Genomic DNA, 22031 nt, shown 5'->3' on the forward strand with positions numbered 1-22031 from the left:
ATATGTCTAAACGCAAAAATAAACAAGCTAAGTTTTAATTTAACTCAAATTATGTACTTTCATTAGTTTGTGTCTGGTTAACTTTCAAACTAGGTTATATATACTTATTTATCCAAAAGTAGTCTGTGTTTCATTTTGTCTTTTCAAGTTCAAATGATTTTACTTACTTGTGCACAAAGTACAGTGTTAATATTGTGGTTACTTGCTTTTTTTACAAACAACCTATAATAGAAAACACTTTCGTACATTCTCACGGAATGTTAACATTATTGCATTTGTTATTGTTTAAGAGTTTTATAAAACTCTGTTGGATATGAAATTTTTAAATAAATTAACATACTATAAGAAAAGAAACCAACGAGTGCATAGTTAAAACTTTCATGGACTCAATCATTGCGGGTAAATCACTAATACAGGGAGACCCGCCTCTGGAGGTTTCACCCCAAATCTCTAAACCTGATTTCTCCAATGAGTTAACGATTAACGTCAATCCCAGAGAAGATCCTGAATGTATTTCCCATAGGAGGATGCTCTTACAGATTTTTTTATCTTGTTAAGAATGTTAGAATAAATAGGTATATTTAATTATTAAATTATTAAATTGATATGCTACTGTCTAACCATTATTTATTATTTATTATTTTATCAAAACCAAAGATATCAAATTTGTTCAGGGGATGAAACGACGCCCCTCTGCCAATGCTGGGAAAATCTTCAGAGACGAGGGACGATGTTGAAACCCCGGTTGTCCCAGTCTCGTTGACCCTAGGTTGAACGATCCCTTTGTACATGGTGCAACCGATCTTTCTTTTGTTCAGAAAATAGTTTATGGTTACCCTGTATGTCCCGTATAGCATTATGCTAGACTTTTCGAACTGCAGATTGGATAGATCCAGGCAGGTAAAAGAATAGTTGCCCTAGAACAAAATAATAACAGTCATGTATTGATAATCAATCTGGAATTTGGATAACTATAAATAAATGTTTGTTTCTGGAGTATTTATAAAAACGAATATGCTAGATTTATTCGTAGAGGTAAGAACCAAATAAGATTAAATGTTTTTTTCAAACCCCTCCCCCTTGACACATCCCCCCACATTCCCCTTGATACATTTTTTAAAATTTAAATCAAACTATTTTGAGGCACCAATAACTGGATTGCATTACTTTTTAATATTAGCGTAAAGCCTAAAAAACAACGTTTGGAATGGGAAAGAAATTTAACAAAAAAATCCCTTTTATTCCACTTTAAACTTACGTAAAGGTTGTTTGCAGAATTCCTTGTAGACCATCCTCCATTTGATGTGTCACTAACTACCTTAAAAACTATTTCTTAAATCCAGTATTCATTTACTAAGTTGAACTTTCACAACTTGAGCCAAGACCAGAATATTAAACCATCTAGAACAGGACCTATATTGTGAATATTTCAAACTTTAGACCATCGTAATTGTTTAAAGAGTGAACCCTTTGAAGTCGGATTTGCGGCATTGTACTCTACTAATAAAGGCCTTTAATTTGATGTACTACTCGACGTTTGCTCTCATTTAAGATTTTCTTCCCCCCTTCTTTCCCCTTGACATGACAAAATATCGTAGTTACTTCAAAACGTAGATTTATAGGTGCAGTACCAAGATATTTATGTACCAGGTTTTATTACTTTACCTGTAATCATTCGCAAGTTACCAAGCCAGTGCGGAACATTTTTACACCCTGTATAAAAGTAGACTAACATTACGAGTTTCAAGCAATATATTTTTGTATTAAATAGTTGTTAATTAAGTAAAATCCACCAAAAAGAATCCATTAGCTTTCAAAACTTACTTTCGGGATAGGACATGAAGTATCATTCAGCTTGGCGACCTCTAGGACCTTGAACCACTGTGGGAACAGCCGTTTGGTGTCCGCACAGGCGTGCTTGTTGCGGAAAGTCAGGAAATTGGTCTTCCACCCTCCAGTACTTCCTAGGGACGATATCTCCCAGTGCTCCTGTGATAATTATTAACCATTATTGAGCAATACATTTAATAATTACAGAACAGAATATACTGTAAATATCCCAGTTATTCTGGATATTGGCTTTACAAAATTATTGCTAGTCCACTATAACTACTAGTATGTCATGTCAAATAACTAATTTACTCATGATTAAGGAAGTTATTGTTCTATGTAATAGTAGTAAATGTTATTCAAACAATACCTCCAATATAGTTTATTTTTTAGACGAGGCCTTTCGAAACCAAAGATCTTGATGATGAAACCTAACGTTACGAAATACTCCGTGAAAAAAAACTATATTAGAAATATTGTTTTAAAAACATTTACTTTTGTTGTCCTAAGTAAAGTTTTACCAAAAGTACGGTCTCGGTGAATTCATTACTTTCCATTTTTTACTTTTTACATAACTTGAAAAAGTTATTAAATAGAATTAAAACTAAAACTCATTGCTTGGAAAATTACATATTATTAACGTTTGTACTAGTTAAATGTTAAGAAGTTTTTTTAAATAATGTTTATAAATCCATTCACGTGATTAGACTGCTTATGACAAATTAAAACTATTGACAAAATCTTTGATACGGATAGGTTAACTGTATGGAAATCTTAGAGGCCAAAGCCTACTGGCAAATTAGACAAAACAGCTACAGGAAATCTTAACGGTCTCTCTCAACAGCTTGAATACAATGATTGGAAAATGTTTCATTTTGAGCTTTTTCATCGTCGACTTTCTTTGGATCTCTTCGGACGAACATGACTCCAGATTCCAGGAGTCAAGTCTGAGACAGCGTCACATACTAGACGCTGCAATAAAAGGAAGATGAACTGGAGCTAAACTCAAAATTTAATTGAATCAACCCTTCCTATAATAGCTACGTTACGGACAGATATTTGTTTCGTCCTCAAACTAGTGGGAGGTACACGGTAAACGTTTATCCAATAAACCTCGTGGTGGCCAATTTTGAATTTATAAATACGTTTTAAGGGCACAACCCTAGATTTTACAATTAACAAATTTGTTGTAACATTTCCGTCTTACATCTTCTGTACACAAGCAGACAACATTTGAATGTACTTTTGTCTCCAACACCATGAAATAAATGAAAACTACATTAATTTTCAAGTAGCAGATGATATTTCCTCTGTTTTAAAGGTACCATCCCAGGAATATACAAGCAAGTATTTGTACATTCGAGTGTTGATAAGGAAGCTACTTAATAGACATTTTTCAACTGCTACACATTAGATCCGTGTTCCTTCCATCCCAGTCTTTATCAGTATTCCCAGTTAAACAACACAGTAAGAAAGTCCTTTATCGGTAAAAATTACATTTCAGGTTAACCTTTGCTACATTTTTCAACCTTTGTATGAAACCAATCGATCCGGCAAAGTCACTACCTCACATATGTTTTAATGATTAATCGTATGAAATTTTTCCGAAGTGTATCCCCATTATCCATTTACAATCTTTGATTTATCGTTATCAACAAGGTTACCCAAAAGACCAATGTAACTAAAAATCACTTTTTGACAGACGGAAATCAAAACATCAAATGGATCAAATTTTACCATTTTTAACAGCAAAGTAAAGGTAGTAGAGGTATAGTTTCATACTAAATTTCACCTCTCTAGGTCAACGTTTTCTATACTTATTGTGCGCACAGACAGACAGCCACTGGATTTCGTTCATTAGCAACTGGTGAAACTTCGACCATAGATCTTTCAGCAATTAATCTTTGTGAGTTAATAAATATCAGCAAAAACATATTATTCCGAATGAACTAAACCCAAGGTACAATGACAACTATTTCGATTATAAAATAACTTAATTAGTTGTTTATTTCAAATCGTTTATTCTCGCCACTAATTTAAAAATTGATATTTTAAGTTGTTTTTCCATTGAGTGATTCTCCAGTTAATCAAGATTTCACAATTTTAGATTTTTACAAGATTTCACAAGATTACTTTATTTTAAGGTTCTTACTTCAAGATTCGCTCACCTGCATCTGATTGGTTAGCCCGTATGGTAGCGAGATCCAGCCACTGTAGCACAAGGAGTCTTTAGATATTTTGCTGATCGTCGTTTTGAAAACGATATCGTTGGTTCCTCCGTCCGGACAGTTTCCGATGCTGATAACCGTTATGTTGTAGAGTCCCTGAAACAAATTATGTTTAACTTGTAATTTCATTGCAAGGCTTGACCGTAACGGAATTAAACAAATGGTTTTATAAATTAAAATGTAATATTTGTTGTCTGGGAGGAGTTTATTACTCATTTGTTGTGAAATCAATTTTATTTTAGTGAAAGAAGTCATTAACGGTTGTCTTCAAAAAAAGAATTTAAGAGCTGAGTGTTGCTTATTCAACTACATTGAACAACTTTAAGTACTAGATTTTAATTCTATTACTTACCGATTTCTTTTCTGACTGAGCCTTGCAGATGCCCATCAAAGTCATAAAAAGCACACCAGTACACAAATGTGTCGCGACCTTCATTTTGTCAGCTGACGAGGAAAAGAGACAGCTAATCGAGTTGCGTGAAATTATATACTATATTATGACGTCCGAGATCGGCTATCGTGGTGAGCGTGATACTTATCTTCTGCTACCTGGAAGCGTCAGCAGATACAATTATAGATACAGTTCAACATCACCGAACTAAAACGTAGTATGGTTGTTGTTAGTGTAAAACAGTTTTTTTATACCCCCACTAAGGTTTTACAAACTATTGACATCAGGGAGTCAATAACCTTCACAAACATTTTTACAATATAAAATACAAAGCTGTGATATTCTAGCCACTTGTATTATTCTTTGTTTAACTTTTTTATTGACGATGAAGGTTTTACAGGATAACAGGATTTCAGACATTTTCCATCGTTATAAGTTACAAGACTTATAACACAACGTTTCGAGGATTGGAACCTATCCTCTTCGTCAAGTTGGGGATTTATTAGAAAATAGAAAAATTAAGAATGGAAAGAAAAGGGCTTAAACATACCCAAAAAGCTGCTTGGAGTCTAGTCCAGGCGTTGCCACTGCAGATAATGCAAGTCCCGAGCACAAGTCACGAGTACGAAAAACACAATCAATCACTCCGGCACGGATGAAAGTGGAACACTAACACGAAGATTAATGTCGGCTATTTCTTTGGCACCGCGTCGTGTCGTCTGAAACAATGCGTATTAGGCGAAATGTTTTTAAGGTGGTAACGTGGAACTTAGTAAACAACCAAATGAAAAAATTAACCTACTCAAACCAGCTAAATTTAGCACTCAACCAAATAAAAACACTCACTAGACAAACTAGTTTAACTTAGCACACAACCAAAGAAAAACTCTCATTAGCTAAACCAGTTTAACTTATCACACAACGAAATAAAGACTTTTCAATGTATAATAGTTTTCTCTTACAACACAATCTTATCTTGAAGGACATAAATTAGATAACTTAAATTTTATGTGCTTTTAAAGTGCTTTCATTCTTAAACGCTTACATCACAGATATTTGAATTGCTTTCAAAAATCAATTAGCAAATGTAAGAGATATTGAAAATAATACTTTAAAATCCTAAATCTGATTTTGTAAGCAATAATAACGATAAAAGTATGGTTAGCAGCTATTTAAATAAAAGAAAAAACGATAATTAACCAACTATATACAACTATGAAAAGAGTAAGTTAGGAAATTATTAAAATTTCAACTATCAAATGATGAGTACTATTTTTCAAGTTTCAATCCTTGTTATTCTTATTATTCATCATTATATACTTATTCATTTTCTGGCTTTGAATTATAAATAAATGTAAAAAATTAATCGTTTACTTGAATGAAAACCATTTTAACATATATTTATTTTATGAAGAATAGATTATTTTTATTTACTGAAAAGAAGTATACTGTGTATGGTAGAAATCAAACAACTACATAAAAAAATTAAATATCATGTTTGGACAAATGAAATTGTCCAATGTTCAGACAAATTGATATTGTCTGAAGAGCAAGCATTTGCCCTATTTATTTTTGTCTAACAAGGTACAATTTTTTATACCACAGTGACACGCTAGTTCATTACTTTCTCATATGTGTTTCTTTGCATATTTATCTTAAATAAAAAGCTGTTCTACATTAATATCAGTTGTAATAGTGACATAAATTAAGTTTTCAGGTTAATTTTATTAGTCACATTACACGTCTTTAAAAGGTATTTACCTCTATGCTGACGTATCGTTGTAGACCGTAGCCGTCAATATTTTATGATAACGTAAGCACTCAGAAATACAAATTTTGCGAAGTTGGTACATTCTAGTTAGAAAATGTATCAAAACGTACATAAACAACTTTAAAAAAATCTTATTTAACATAGAAATTTAATCTAATTTTTATGTATTTTCAGTTAAGAAAATTAACAATATGGCCTGGGCTCGTGGATAAAGGATGTAATCTATCTCTGAGAGTTCAGTTATTCAGAAACATGAGATGATGACACTAAGATACTCTTACGGCAACAAGCGCCAGACAATATTTGTAAAATAATATTGAAGTTTTGACTGATTTCCAGTTATTTACTGATTTATTTACTGACAACATGGCCTGAACTCGTGGACGAAGGTTGTAATCTATCTCTGAGAGGTTAGTTATATAGAAGCATGAGATGATGACACTAAGATACTCTGAATAGAAAATTCTGGCTGGTTTCCAGTTCACAAAATTACAATATGGTCTAAACTCGTAGTTGAAGGTTAGGTCTTTTTTTATTCTGTACCAAATATTTCACAATAACAAAAGAATATAAAAACCCAGGTCTCGTTTGAACAATCATAAAACTGTCAAACAAAGCGTGTTTTTTTCATCAATTAGATATTTGGTTCTGCGCAGGTTTCTTTGCGGGTAGTTTTTCTTTAACTGTATTATAAATTTCCAGATATATTCTGCAACACCTTACAAATATTGGGATGCGAGAATACGCATTACAGAAAGAGTAAAGTATGCATTCTGTACTGTATAGTCTGACTGGCCTCTAATATATCCAAAGCATGCCATAGTACAATACGTGAGTATTTACTGAATAATATAAATGGGGGCAGCACTGTTGTTGAGTTCATGTATACACACAGTTTTATAATCTCAGTTATTGAAATCTCTTGCAAATTTTTCTACATAGTTTGCATTAACGCATCTTATAAACAAATCTATCAAATTCAATATCACGTGAATTATTAATCTACAATTTAGTAAACAGCAATTTAAAATAAATTCTGACGCTCTCTGGTTATAAGAAGTGAACCACATGATCGACTACAGAGGTGGAGGGCCAGTTTATCCTTTCCTCTATTACCAACGCTTCTATTCCTCCAGGTTTGGTACAGTGGTTTTAAAATGCGTGCTTAATTCTTTTATTGAGCTTTTAAGACTTGTAAAAATTTGACGCGTTCTAAACCAGATATGTTGTGCATATTTAAAACGATAAAATGTTGCTGACATTATTCACACTTTGGCTATTGAGTAATGCAGTGACTGATGTTACGTGAAATACCACACTCTACTGCTGACTTAGTACTCACACTTTGCCTATTGAGTGGTGCAATGACTGATGTTGGGTGACATACCATACTCTACTGCTGAATTAGTATTCACACTTTGGCTACTGAGTAGTGTAGTGACTGATGTTGGGTGACATACCATACTCTACTGCTGACTTAGTATTCACACTTTGCCTAGCAATACTGAGCACTTTGACTGAGTAGTGTAGTGACTGATGTTGGGTGACATACCATACTCTACTGCTGACTTAGTATTCACACTTTGCCTATTGAGTGGTGCAATGACTGATGTTGGGTGACATACCATACTCTACTGCTGAATTAGTATTCACACTTTGGCTATTGAGTAATGCAGTGACTGATGTTAGGTGAAATACCATACTCTACTGCTGACTTAGTACTCACACTTTGCCTATTGAGTGGTGCAATGACTGATGTTGGGTGACATACCATACTCTACTGCTGACTTAGTATTCACACTTTGGCTATTGAGTAATGCAGTGACTGATGTTAGGTGAAATACCATACTCTACTGCTGACTTAGTACTCACACTTTGCCTATTGAGTGGTGTAGTGACTGATGTTGGGTGACATACCATACTCTACTGCTGACTTAGTATTCACACTTTGGCTACTGAGTAATGCAGTGACTGATTTTAGGTGAAATACCATACTCTACTGCTGACTTAGTACTCACACTTTGCCTATTGAGTAATGCAGTGACTGATTTTAGGTGAAATACCATACTCTACTGCTGACTTAGTATTCACACTTTGGCTATTGAGTAATGCAGTGACTGATTTTAGGTGAAATACCATACTCTACTGCTGACTTAGTACTCACACTTTGCCTATTGAGTAATGCAGTGACTGATTTTAGGTGAAATACCATACTCTACTGCTGACTTAGTACTCACACTTTGCCTATTGAGTAATGCAGTGACTGATTTTAGGTGAAATACCATACTCTACTGCTGACTTAGTATTCACACTTTGGCTATTGAGTAATGCAGTGACTGATTTTTAGGTGAAATACCATACTCTACTGCTGACTTAGTACTCACACTTTGCCTATTGAGTAATGCAGTGACTGATTTTAGGTGAAATACCATACTCTACTGCTGACTTAGTATTCACACTTTGGCTATTGAGTAATGCAGTGACTGATTTTAGGTGAAATACCATACTCTACTGCTGACTTAGTACTCACACTTTGCCTATTGAGTAATGCAGTGACTGATTTTAGGTGAAATACCATACTCTACTGCTGACTTAGTATTCACACTTTGGCTATTGAGTAATGCAGTGACTGATTTTAGGTGAAATACCATACTCTACTGCTGACTTAGTACTCACACTTTGCCTATTGAGTAATGCAGTGACTGATTTTAGGTGAAATACCATACTCTACTGCTGACTTAGTATTCACACTTTGGCTATTGAGTGGTGCAATGACTGATGTTGGGTGACATACCATACTCTACTGCTGACTTAGTATTCACACTTTGGCTATTGAGTAATGCAGTGACTGATGTTAGGTGAAATACCATACTCTACTGCTGACTTAGTACTCACACTTTGCCTATTGAGTGGTGCAATGACTGATGTTGGGTGACATACCATACTCTACTGCTGACTTAGTATTCACACTTTGGCTATTGAGTAATGCAGTGACTGATTTTAGGTGAAATACCATACTCTACTGCTGACTTAGTACTCACACTTTGCCTATTGAGTGGTGCAGTGACTGATTTTAGGTGACATACCATACTCTACTGCTGACTTAGTATTCACACTTTGGCTATTGAGTAATGCAGTGACTGATTTTGGGTGAAATACCATACTCTACTGCTGACTTAGTATTCACACTTTGGCTACTGAGTTGTGCAATGACTGATGTTGGGTGACATACCATACTCTACTGCTGACTTAGTATTCACACTTTGCCTATTGAGTGGTGCAATGACTGATGTTGGGTGACATACCATACTCTACTGCTGACTTAGTATTCACACTTTGGCTATTGAGTAATGCAGTGACTGATTTTAGGTGAAATACCATACTCTACTGCTGACTTAGTACTCACACTTTGCCTATTGAGTAATGCAGTGACTGATGTTAGGTGAAATACCATACTCTACTGCTGACTTAGTATTCACACTTTGCCTATTGAGTGGTGCAAGTGACTGATGTTGGGTGACATACCATACTCTACTGCTGACTTAGTATTCACACTTTGGCTATTGAGTAATGCAGTGACTGATGTTAGGTGAAATACCATACTCTACTGCTGACTTAGTACTCACACTTTGGCCTATTGAGTAATGCAGTGACTGATTTTAGGTGAAATACCATACTCTACTGCTGACTTAGTATTCACACTTTGGCTATTGAGTAATGCAGTGACTGATTTTAGGTGAAATACCATACTCTACTGCTGACTTAGTACTCACACTTTGCCTATTGAGTAATGCAGTGACTGTAGGTGAAATACCATACTCTACTGCTGACTTAGTATTCACACTTTGGCTATTGAGTAATGCAGTGACTGATTTTAGGTGAAATACCATACTCTACTGCTGACTTAGTACTCACATGTTGTAATGCAGTGACTGATTTTAGGTGAAATACCATACTCTACTGCTGACTTAGTATTCACACTTTGGCTACTGAGTTGTGCAATGACTGATGTTGGGTGACATACCATACTCTACTGCTGACTTAGTATTCACACTTTGGCTACTGAGTTGTGCAATGACTGATGTTGGGTGACATACCATACTCTACTGCTGACTTAGTATTCACACTTTGGCTACTGAGTTGTGCAATGACTGATGTTGGGTGACATACAATACTCTACTGCTGACTTAGTATTCACACTTTGGCTATCGATTGATGCAATGATCTATGTTGGGTGACATACCATACTCTACTGCTGACTTAGTATTCACACTTTGGCTATCGATTGATGCAATGATCTATGTTGTGTGACATACCATAGTCTACTGCTGACTTAGTATTCACACTTTGGCTATCGATTGATGCAATGATCTATGCTGGGTGACATACCATACTCTACTGCTGACTTAGTATTCACACTTTGGCTACTGAGTGGTGCAATGACTGATGTTGGGTGACATACCATAGTCTTCTTCTGACGTAGTATTCACACTTTGGCTACTGAGTGGTGTAATATCTGATGTTGGGTGACATACTATATTCTACTGCTGACATAGTATTCACACAACTCAATATGGATTTTAAATTCGTCTATGCAGTTACGATTTAGTTTGCTAAAGTCAGTTGCAGTGGCTACATTAGATGGAACATTTTAATTTGGTTCTGTTGTGACAAATATAACCATGAAAGGGAGTGCCAAATGACCTTTCTACCAGTAAACATTGAAAGCAATAAAGAGTTTCTCCGTAAAAGTTACTGTTTTTTTTATTCAGAGATGGTACTATTCTATATATATTAGTTGCTTTCGGTATCTATTGATCAGCATTATTATATAAAATATGTTGTGAAATGTTTATAATTTGTTTTTTGTTTATATGGCGTGTAGATGTTTTCAATGTAAAAATTATTGGCAGATATTATACAGGCTGTTTATAAATAAATATAAAGGATTTGAATCATTGTAGTTTTTGTTACATATAACATTAAATTAAATCCATACATCAAATCAACGAGCAACACAGTTTTGTTTGTTGTCATCTGTGCGCATGACACACAATATTTCCTCCTCCATCCGCTAGAAAGCGCTAGTAACAATAATCGCGACTCGTGAACAGAAGGGCTTTTTGTGTTCTGCATTTTGCATAGACCTACTCTGTAGTAACTGTGCAACGTGCGTTCCGTATAAAGTTCGGGTGTGATACTCCAAGTGATAATAACATCCGTAGATGGTATCTTCAGATCGAAGATACTGGCCTTTGCAAAGGAGGCAGTATGGGACGACCAATGGTTAGTGAAGAGTGGTGAGCGAGTAAGAGACTTTCACGCGCAGCCCACAGAAATAAGTTCGAAAGGCTAGTATTGAATTAACAATTTCAGAGACGACTGTTTAGAAAGTTTTAGGGAAACACTTACAACTTCGTCCTTAATATTCGCAGTGTTACAAGCTCTAAAGCCTGCAGACCATGGTTTATGTGCCAAATGTGTAAACGAAATATTTTTTCACAACAATAAAAATTTTTCTTGATAAAATCATTTTCAGTGAATGATCAACATTTCACCTCAGTGGACACATGATCACTCACGATGTGCGTAACTGAGGCTCAGAAAACGCTCACGAGATGGTACAATTACAACGATACTCCCCTAAATTGAATGTTTTGTGTGCCATATCTAGGTGGAAAGTTTGTTGGCTCTTTCTTTTTTGAAAAATGAACTATAAGATAACTGGTATTTTTTATCTTTATACTCTAGAACTATGGCTACTACCTCAAATGGAAGAAGATAAACCACAGAACTTCATTCGACAGCAAGATGGTGCACCGCCTCACTTGACTAACTCAGTACGCGATTGGTTGAACTGATGTTATTTCTAAATATAAAATGTTATTTCAATTTTACTCTTTTCCATCTGTAGGACCTACGTACCTGAATCTTCTGTAATTTTTCCAAATCTTGAGAAAATTTCTGAGGATGAGCCCGATACATGCAAGACAAGCAACTCCATACAAGCAAGACCCCTAATAGTTTGTGTTTTTTGTTACTGAGAAATGTGGCTGACGTAAGGGCTAGTTCTTTTAAGGGATTTTTGGGAATTTAAACTTAAATCAAGTATCAAACATTATCGTGTTATAATCATTTTATTCTCCAACTTTAACAAAATTTCAAATATACAAAACTGTATTGAAAATTACATTTTTGCAATGTACGAGTTAATGTTATTTTAGTAAGAGAATTAACAATAAATTGTACTACTTTCCATGCATTTACTTTTGCACGTATCAAGTTCAGAAAAACTGTTTCTGGAAATGTCAATGTAGATCTTTAACACGTTCATAACGTCAGAGTTTTTCCGGAATTTTTTTATTTGTCTTCAATTTTTCAATAATAATGGCAGAAAACCGTACTAGTTTTTTTACGTCAAACGTCTAAGTATAACGATAAAGGTATGTAGGCATCTAAATTTTGTACAAAAACAATTATTTAATTACGCTTTTCCAATTTGTCTCCATGCACCCCAAGGGGTAAATAAAAAAATAATTTACGTTAAAAAATTACGCAAATCTTGCGGCCAACGGGGTACACGATAGTTTCAGTTATTTATTTTAACAAACCGCCAAGACAGGCTAACAATAAGAACGCAACAATGAAACGCATAGCAACGTGTACCCTATCTGGTGCACGACGCACTTTACAAAAACCGCGTGTACACGATGAGGTACACGTCGTTCTGAACGTGTTAAACCATTCTTCATATATGGATACTTTTTCTGTTTGTCCTATGCTTTATAAAGAGTGTTAATGAGATTCTATTTTCATTAAAGTGTTACCACTGTATAACATGTCAAAACTTGCGCTCTTTTAACCTTCCACAAATCAAAGATGTCAAATTCGATTAGAATACGGTGGATGGAAATATCCTGTGTAGTGGGTGTATCGGCCTCCCCATGCCACTGGTGTGCAGACCTCCAGAGACTAGGGACGACGTTGAAGAGTTGGTCGTCTCGGTCTCATTGACCCTGGGGTAGACGATTCCTTGGTACGTGGTGCACCCGATCTTCACTTTGTTCAGGAAGTAGGTAGTGGTTATTCTGTAAGTCCCGTATATCATCACATTAGTTCTCTCGAACTGGAGATTGGTTAGATCCAGGCAATCAAACGAGTAGTTACCCTAGAAACAAACAAATTTTAATAGTATTTTCATTGCACTAGATAGTTTATTGATCATTGGTGCAATCTAAATTTAAGATTAGGCAATGACGTCTTCTATGCAACCTGCATTACACTACTGATCAAGCACTTTACAATAACAATTTTCTAAATTTTAAATGTAAGCAAATGTTTCTGCCTCTTTGATGAACTTCAGCTGAAAGGGTTATCAGCAGTTAAACATCAGTTCACTTTGTATTACGAGTCGTAGTGCAGTCTGCCGGATGCAATGTAAAACACTCCAAAACCAACAACTGAAATTTTTTTTTGTTTATTGTTTTTTAACAAATGAAAAATTTATTAAAAAAACATTTTCCAGTGAACCAAATTGTGAATCTAAACCATTCTCGTATTCAATTGAAAACACACAAAACATTTCATCAGAATCGGTCCAGTCGTTTAGGAGGAGGTCAGTCACATACACACGAACACAAGAAATATATATGTATAAAGATATAAAGAATAATACCTCAGAATATTTATTCATATATATTAATTATACATTTATACATACATATATATATATATATACCGTGTGTATGTGTGTGTGTGTGTGTGTGTGTGTGTGTGTGTGTGTGTGTGTGCGCGTGCGTGTGTGTGTGTGTGTGTGTGTGTGTGTGTGTGTGTGTGTGTGTGTGTGGTGTGTGTGTGTGTGTGTGTGTGTGTGTGTGTGTGTGTGTGTGTGTGTGTGTGTGTGTGTGTGTGTGTGAGCAAGTACTTTTTGCGATTCAATGTTTATTGAATGTATACAAATTTAATGTAAATAAAAGTCGTTTCACAGGTATTTGGTCTTCCGATCATATGTTAGTTTAGTTATTTAAACACATATGTGAAAGAAACAGCCAAATACAAAATAATTGAATCGTAAAAAGTGAGGGCTCTGTGGTGTAATGGTAGCAAACAAAATTTAGATCTTCTACGCAGAACATTTTTTTTTTATTATACGCTAAAACTTTATTTCAATGCTTATCACTAACATACTGTTCTACAGATTTAGGTTATGCGGCTTCCGAATATATCGTATTCGATTCTTAAATTTTAGAAAATAAATATTGTTACGATATTAGACTGGGAGTAGATAATACTGCGATAAGAGTCAATACAAAAAATTATTTGTATTGTAGAGAGAGAGAGAGAGATTATGATGGTTATGTGTGGCGTGAGTGTATAAGTGTGTGAGAGGTTCCAAGCCTCCTAATTAACCGATATCTCGTATTTTGGATAAATTCAGTTTATATTCTTGTTATCATTTATGAATCATCCATTATCATATTATCATTTCTGCGGTTGTTATCTGGTTGTAATCTTATTGTCAAACACTTGCTTTGTTGTAGCTATGAAATATTTGTTTTTTCTTATATTACGAGCATACAAAAGTTGCATTTCATGTTGTCATTACGTTGTTTTTCCATACGAAGATTTACATTACTTTTTATGTTGATGAGTACATATTCATGCTGCTGATCGCGTCTCGATCTCCACACACAGGCTATGCCCATGTGAAGATCATTTCCTGTTTTTGCATGTATGTTGAGATCTTTGTAACTATGAGACAGGAAATAAATAAATATTCATTCATTCATTCATTTACGTTAAAATAAAACATATAAAAAACAAAACTGTCCAGTTATACAAAAACTGGTAATTTTGTTCGTTTTTTATGTTTTAGAATCTTTATATATAAAAGGCAAAGCCCTCACTTATTATTTATTTTCAGAAGTGTTTATTATGCTATTAAAAAAGGACATACCTATGACGTACTGGTTATCTGCTAGTACTATATACAATACGTACCTTTAATGCTATGAATCATTTGATCATAACATTCATGAAAGTCTAGGTATTTTTTAATTAAGACTGGGTTACGCATTTAGCTATTCATCAGATAATACTAATCTTTAAATGGGATGATATATATTTTTTATAAATAAAGATACAACAAATTATATTAAACATTATAATGATTTAGATAGTCTCGAAAAGGTCAGGATATCAGATCATGCAGAGCTGAATGTTCTGTTATCTTCATGAGAACTCCACCTAATTTTATATACCAAGGACATTCTGAACAAGTCGAAGAGGGATCAACAATGGATTAGATATTAGTAGAAGACCAGTACTAATTTTAGTACCAAATGAGTATCATCAAGAAAATTCCAGTCGGATTAAATCAAACTTACTTTAGGGATAGGACACGAAGTGTCATTTAGCTTGGCGACCTCGAAGATTTTGAACCATTGAGGGAACAGTCGTTTGGTGTCCAAACAACCGTGTTTGTTGTTGAAAGTCAGGAAATTGGTCTTCCAGCCTCCAGTACTTCCTAGGGACGATATCTCCCAGTGTTCCTGCAATAATTAATTATTATTTACCACATAAACACCAAAGTTATAGCACTACTAGTAATTAATTTAAAGTAAGCGCTATAATTTAAAGTAAAATTGATGTCAAATTCCTATTATTTTTAAAAAATCTGCCTTAAGGTGGCTTCAGCTTAACGTTAAATATAAAGTTGTTACATATGCTTGTTACATATGTTATGTTATGTAATGAACTAATAATAAAAAAGGGCCGATTCCTGTCTTCCTTTATTTACATTGCCACCATCTTGTTTCTGCCGTGACGATCGCCATTTGCTATTAGTCTTTGGTCAGTCGTAGGGGGTTGATCAAACGAATGCAGACGTATTGTGGCCTGTATTCTATAGTTCACTTTTAATGATTAGTTTTGTGTTGAGGTTTTTATTAAGTGCTTGTTTTTTAGTTAGTGAAGTTGACACTCAACATAGTGGTTGTGATTCTGACTTGGCTTGTCACAAAGCTATGGTATGATTGTTTATTTTAGCTTAGTTTGTAATTAATTGTTAGGTTAGGTTATTTACCTGAAGAAGAGATTAGATTGCAGATCTCGAAACGTTGTGTTTCTGATTATTTTTGTTTCACTGAACGATGGCAAATGTCCGGAAAAAATCATGTTTCCTTCACAATTCTTCATCGACAAAAATAAACTTCAAACAAAGAATATATATTAAATTTTAATATTTGAATCCATGATAAAACAATCATCACGAATGCTTCTTATATTTTTATAATGTATGCTAAGTTCAACGCTCACTTCCAGTACAAGTACAGTCATTTCCGTTAGACTAAATGTCTCAGCTATGATGCGATACTGTGCGAGACCTGATCCTAAGTATTAATTTCGAGTATGATAATATGTATTAAGCCAAGAACCTCTTGCAAATATTAATATGATCGTATTGTGCAATTAATAAAAAATAATTATTTTTAACTGTTTTTAATTATTAAAACCATTATTGAAGTTTTACGCGCCTAATCCTTCACGATTATGACTGAAGGTCAGTTTTATTACAGTCAAGAGTATCTTAAATCAGAATTTAATAATCAATCAGGATCACCCTCCTTTGAAAAGGGGGGTTAAATTTTTTTTACCGTCCAAAAACTTTAAAATATTTATTTAATAAGTACGGTGGAGTTTGTACATTGATATCTTAATCTTTTTAGAATAAATTCAGGCGTACCTTTACTTAATTTACAGCCTTAGATTTAAGGTGTTGTTTGCCTATAACTTTTGCTAGGATCGTCGTAATTATGTTTTGTTCCTTTCATTGTTTTTCCATTGCATAGACCTTTCAAGTGGACGCACGTACGCACACACACCATTAGACATTATACAATAGTATAGATGAGTTTCATAAATGACTTCTCAAATTACTTAATAACCCTGTGATGTGGATAAGGCACAAAATATTGTTTTAAGTTTAAATGCAAGTAATGAAATAAAATTTAGTTGAACTATTACGTATTTTTATTATGGAAATACTAGATTCATAATAATTTCTGAAATATAACAAGGACTTCTTTTCAGATAAGTGCTAATAAATGCACTCAATGTACCATACTATCGAATCTCCCTTTTTCTGGGTTTTAATAATAGATTTTAAATTAGCTACTTCTATAACGATACCCATGATAATAAAACTTATGGGTAGAGCTGTCTACGTAAAATATATTAGATTGTGTTTGTGCAATTAAGGTTAAACCGTAACTCTACAACAGTTTCATTACTTTAGATATGTTTACCCTTAAAATTTACCATATATCTACTATAACAGACTTATTAGTAATATAATCTTTATTTATTTCACAAATAATCTCAACAAATAACCGCTTACGTGCATGTCATTACGGACCCCATACCGCAGGAAGATCCAGCCACTGTAACACACACTGTCCTTGGAGGTTTTACTGATTGTCGTTTTGAATATAATATCGTTGGTGCCTCCATCCGGGCAGTTCTCCATGCTGATAACTGTGATGTTGTATAATCCCTGAAACCATGTGTAATGTAAACCACTACAATATCAAACCAATACAATAGCGTTGGTGTCTCCGTCCGGGCAGTACCCCATGCTGATAACTGTGATGTTGTATAATCCCTGAAACAAATATTAGTGTCTAACACTACAATATCAAACCAATATAATAGCGTTGGTGTTTCCGTCCGGGCAGTACCCCATGCTGATAACTGTGATGTTGTATAATCCCTGAAACAAATATTAGTGTCTAACACTACAATATCAAACCAATATAATGGCGTTGGTGTTTCCGTCCGGGCAGTACACCATGCTGATAACTGTGAGGTTGTATAATTCCTGAAAAAATGCCTAATGTCAACCACGACAACATCAAACCAATATAATAGCGTTGGTATCTCCGTCCGGGCAGTACACCATGCTGATGACTGTGATGTTGTATAATCCCTAAAACAATTATTAGTGTCTAACACGACAATATCAAACCAATATAATAGCGTTGGTGTTTCCGTCCGGGCAGTACACCATGCTGATAACTGTGAGGTTGTATAATTCCTGAAACAAATATTAGTGTCTAACACTACAATATCAAACCAATATAATAGCGTTGGTATCTCCGTCCGGGCAGTACACCATGCTGATGACTGTGATGTTGTATAATCCCTAAAACAATTATTAGTGTCTAACACGACAATATCAAACCAATATAATAGCGTTGGTGTTTCCGTCCGGGCAGTACCCCATGCTGATAACTGTGATGTTGTATAATCCCTAAAACAATTATTAGTGTCTAACACGACAATATCAAACCAATATAATAGCGTTGGTGTTTCCGTCCGGGCAGTACCCCATGCTGATAACTGTGATGTTGTATAATCCCTGAAACAAATATTAGTGTCTAACACTACAATATCAAACCAATATAATAGCGTTGGTGTTTCCGTCCGGGCAGTACCCCATGCTGATAACTGTGATGTTGTATAATCCCTGAAACAAATATTAGTGTCTAACACTACAATATCAAACCAATATAATAGCGTTGGTGTTTCCGTCCGGGCAGTACACCATGCTGATAACTGTGAGGTTGTATAATCCCTGAAACAAATATTAGTGTCTAACACTACAATATCAAACCAATATAATAGCGTTGGTGTTTCCGTCCGGGCAGTACCCCATGCTGATAACTGTGATGTTGTATAATCCCTGAAACAAATATTAGTGTCTAACACTACAATATCAAACCAATATAATAGCGTTGGTGTTTCCGTCCGGGCAGTACTCCATGCTGATAACTGTGATGTTGTATAATCCCTGAAACAAATATTAGTGTCTAACACTACAATATCAAACCAATATAATAGCGTTGGTGTTTCCGTCCGGGCAGTACCCCATGCTGATAACTGTGATGTTGTATAATCCCTGAAACAAATATTAGTGTCTAACACTACAATATCAAACCAATATAATAGCGTTGGTGTTTCCGTCCGGGCAGTACACCATGCTGATAACTGTGAGGTTGTATAATCCCTGAAACAAATATTAGTGTCTAACACTACAATATCAAACCAATATAATAGCGTTGGTGTTTCCGTCCGGGCAGTACCCCATGCTGATAACTGTGATGTTGTATAATCCCTGAAACAAATAGTAGTGTCTAACACAACAATATCAAACCAATATAATAGCGTTGGTGTCTCCGTCCGGGCAATACCCCATGCTGATGACTGTGATGTTGTATAATTCCTGAAACAATGCCTAATTTCAATCACGACAATATCAAACCAATACCTTTTTAACGTTAATTGTTTATATTTTTTCTCTAGCAGATATTTGTTTCAACTCTAGTATGGTATTAAAGTTGCTACAGTTGATCTATTGATGGGGCACCAAGAGCTAATTTATCTCTGGATTTAGATTTCCTGTCAAACAAAAATCCATAGACTATTTCCTGCCCTAAACTTATTTAACACAAGGCAGTAGTACATCACACCACGTGTCGCGTAATAAGCTTAGCTGAATTGGTGTGCAAAATTTCAATTCTATACATTAGTTATTATTTATATGTCTTGCAGACTGACAGATGGACAGACGATCATGCAGAAGTGAATTTTTACATTTCCCTGGAAGACAAAAGATAAAGTTTGCCAGCCTATTAAGTGCTGCAATGACGCTCAGAAAATCCCTTGGATGGATATAGCATCATTGAACTCATTATTGTCTGTTTAGAATTGAAGTATACAGGATGAAATATGTCTCGTGATATTTTGCTATATCTTATATGTGTTATTATGTAAAAAATGATTATACTCAGTTTGTTTGCGAATTTATGTATTTTGTGATTTTCTAGTTTTCATTATGTAGAAGATCAATGTGAAAATGTTCGCCCAATCTCATAGAGTAACTTGCACCATCATCAAACTCAGTGTAGCTTGTATAGAAATGAAGCTTCACGCAAAATTTCAAATGTATAGGCCAGCTCATTTTCTACACACCGTTCTAATACACAGATCGACAGACAGATATACAATTTTTTCAGTCCCTCGCTCAATAGGCTTCACTAACGCTCAGCTAATTAAACAAAAATTGCTACTGTTTATATCCAAAGCTTTTCAATTTTTTTTAAAATACTTACAGATATCTTCCCAGTCTGTGCAGCACAGAACCCCAACAAAACCAAAAATGTGCAGATACACAGAGAAACTTTCATTTTTAAATATGTAACACAAAGAGAGAATGCATCGCGTTACATGGATATATGTAGGCTACTGTACTGTGACGTTCGAGATTGGTTATCGCCATGATCATGATAACCATCTATTCAACTATATACGTCAGTAGGTATAATGGTGGTGGTATTACATTATTACGTAATAGACTATAGATTGATAATTGTAATGGATCTTCAACAAGTTAATTACAATCAATCAGTGAATCCTATAAGGTTCAATCAATTGCAAAAGAGGTATTGAAAGGATGCTGATTACACTTGGATTGTTGATAGCGTTTATCGGATGTCTGATAACGTCGCTGTACCAAGCTACAAATTGATTCTGTGATTCCACGGAATTCTGCGTAACAATAAATACACTTCAAGCCAGTAAAAGAACATATCAACAACATTTACACTTATATACAAACCGTTCCCAAGTTGAAGCATGTGTTTTGTTGTTACTTTTAAAACATTCTAGTTATTTATAGCGTTTGTATAATCGACTCAGCTTTAAAGTTCGAAATAACACATTCGATGTTAAACACCAGAGAAGGACAACGTCCAAACAGGGAATTGAATAACATTAAAGTTGTCAGAAAACGAATAACGAAATTTATGGCACGCCTGGCAGACTTGTAAATTTGAAAATTACCACCTTCTAAGAAAACATCCAAAAGTGATTTTCAATGATTAAATTAAGAAATGTTTACACATTTTATGTTTTTTTTTGTATATTTCTCAAACTTAACAGCAACAACAACAAAATACTTTGTACCCGTTATTTCCTACGATTTTAGTAGTACTCTTGCCTTACTTTGTACATCCAGATGTTTAAATTGTTTAACTTTCCTAAATTGTTATTTCTGGCCCTATTTTGTGATTATAAAAAAATTAAAAATCATAAAAATGGCCACGAACTTGATAATATCTGTTGACAACAATCTCGCTAAAAACCTTAACAAGGCGTGTACAAATTAGTAAAATATTCCATAAGCCCATATATTTACAGCGGCTTTGTAATGAGCAGAAAACTATAAAAGTATTCAGCTTGAAATTGTATGGACCGAATAAAGGTAAATGTTTCCATAAATGATTTTTCTAGAACGTGTTTTTATTACTTATCCATCATCGGATATTTTTCCTTGTTTTACTAAATAATTGATGTCTGAAACATTTAACCAATTGATTTAACGTTAATTGCTTCTCATTCATCTAAAACCTACTTTGAAAATGGAATCCAACTAACTCATTCCATTATTTTCCTTAAAAGTTGTGGCCATGTTAACTTTTTGAAATAAATTATAAAAATTATTTTTTGTTAAATAACGTTTTTTAAACTCATTTTTATAAAATTTGTGCACAGTACTCCTGTGTATACCGTTTTACATTCAAACTATTAGGAAAGGTAAATTACAAATACAAGTACCGTACTCATAACCTACGGCACGGGACAAAACTATCAAAAAGTTATACCAGTAAAAAGTGTTTATTAGTGTTATGAATTACTAAGAGTATGATGTACACTGTTATGGTATAGTTGGATCAAAGAGACAGTTATTTTT

The 22031-nt window shown here is 34.4% G+C and overlaps 2 protein-coding genes across 2 annotated transcripts; both read right to left on the reverse strand.

Moving 5' to 3' along the window:
* Positions 1–607: 607 nt before the first annotated feature.
* On the reverse strand, positions 608–4875 carry LOC124358618. Its single transcript, XM_046810919.1, has 4 exons — positions 4411–4875; positions 3999–4154; positions 1825–1989; positions 608–917 (listed from the first exon to the last, which is right to left on the reverse strand). The coding sequence occupies exons 1-4, from the start codon at positions 4492–4494 to the stop codon at positions 624–626; spliced, it is 699 nt and encodes a 232-aa protein (XP_046666875.1). The 5' UTR covers positions 4495–4875; the 3' UTR covers positions 608–623.
* A 7463-nt stretch (positions 4876–12338) lies between these two features.
* On the reverse strand, positions 12339–20505 carry LOC124356694. Its single transcript, XM_046807846.1, has 4 exons — positions 20392–20505; positions 17619–17774; positions 15607–15771; positions 12339–13388 (listed from the first exon to the last, which is right to left on the reverse strand). Exons 1-4 carry the CDS (start codon positions 20464–20466, stop codon positions 13113–13115), a joined length of 672 nt encoding a protein of 223 aa, XP_046663802.1. The 5' UTR covers positions 20467–20505; the 3' UTR covers positions 12339–13112.
* Between the last annotated feature and the right edge of the window lie 1526 nt (positions 20506–22031).

Source organism: Homalodisca vitripennis, chromosome 3 (genome assembly GCF_021130785.1).
Source record: "Homalodisca vitripennis isolate AUS2020 chromosome 3, UT_GWSS_2.1, whole genome shotgun sequence".
In the NCBI taxonomy this organism is placed as follows: domain Eukaryota; kingdom Metazoa; phylum Arthropoda; class Insecta; order Hemiptera; family Cicadellidae; genus Homalodisca; species Homalodisca vitripennis.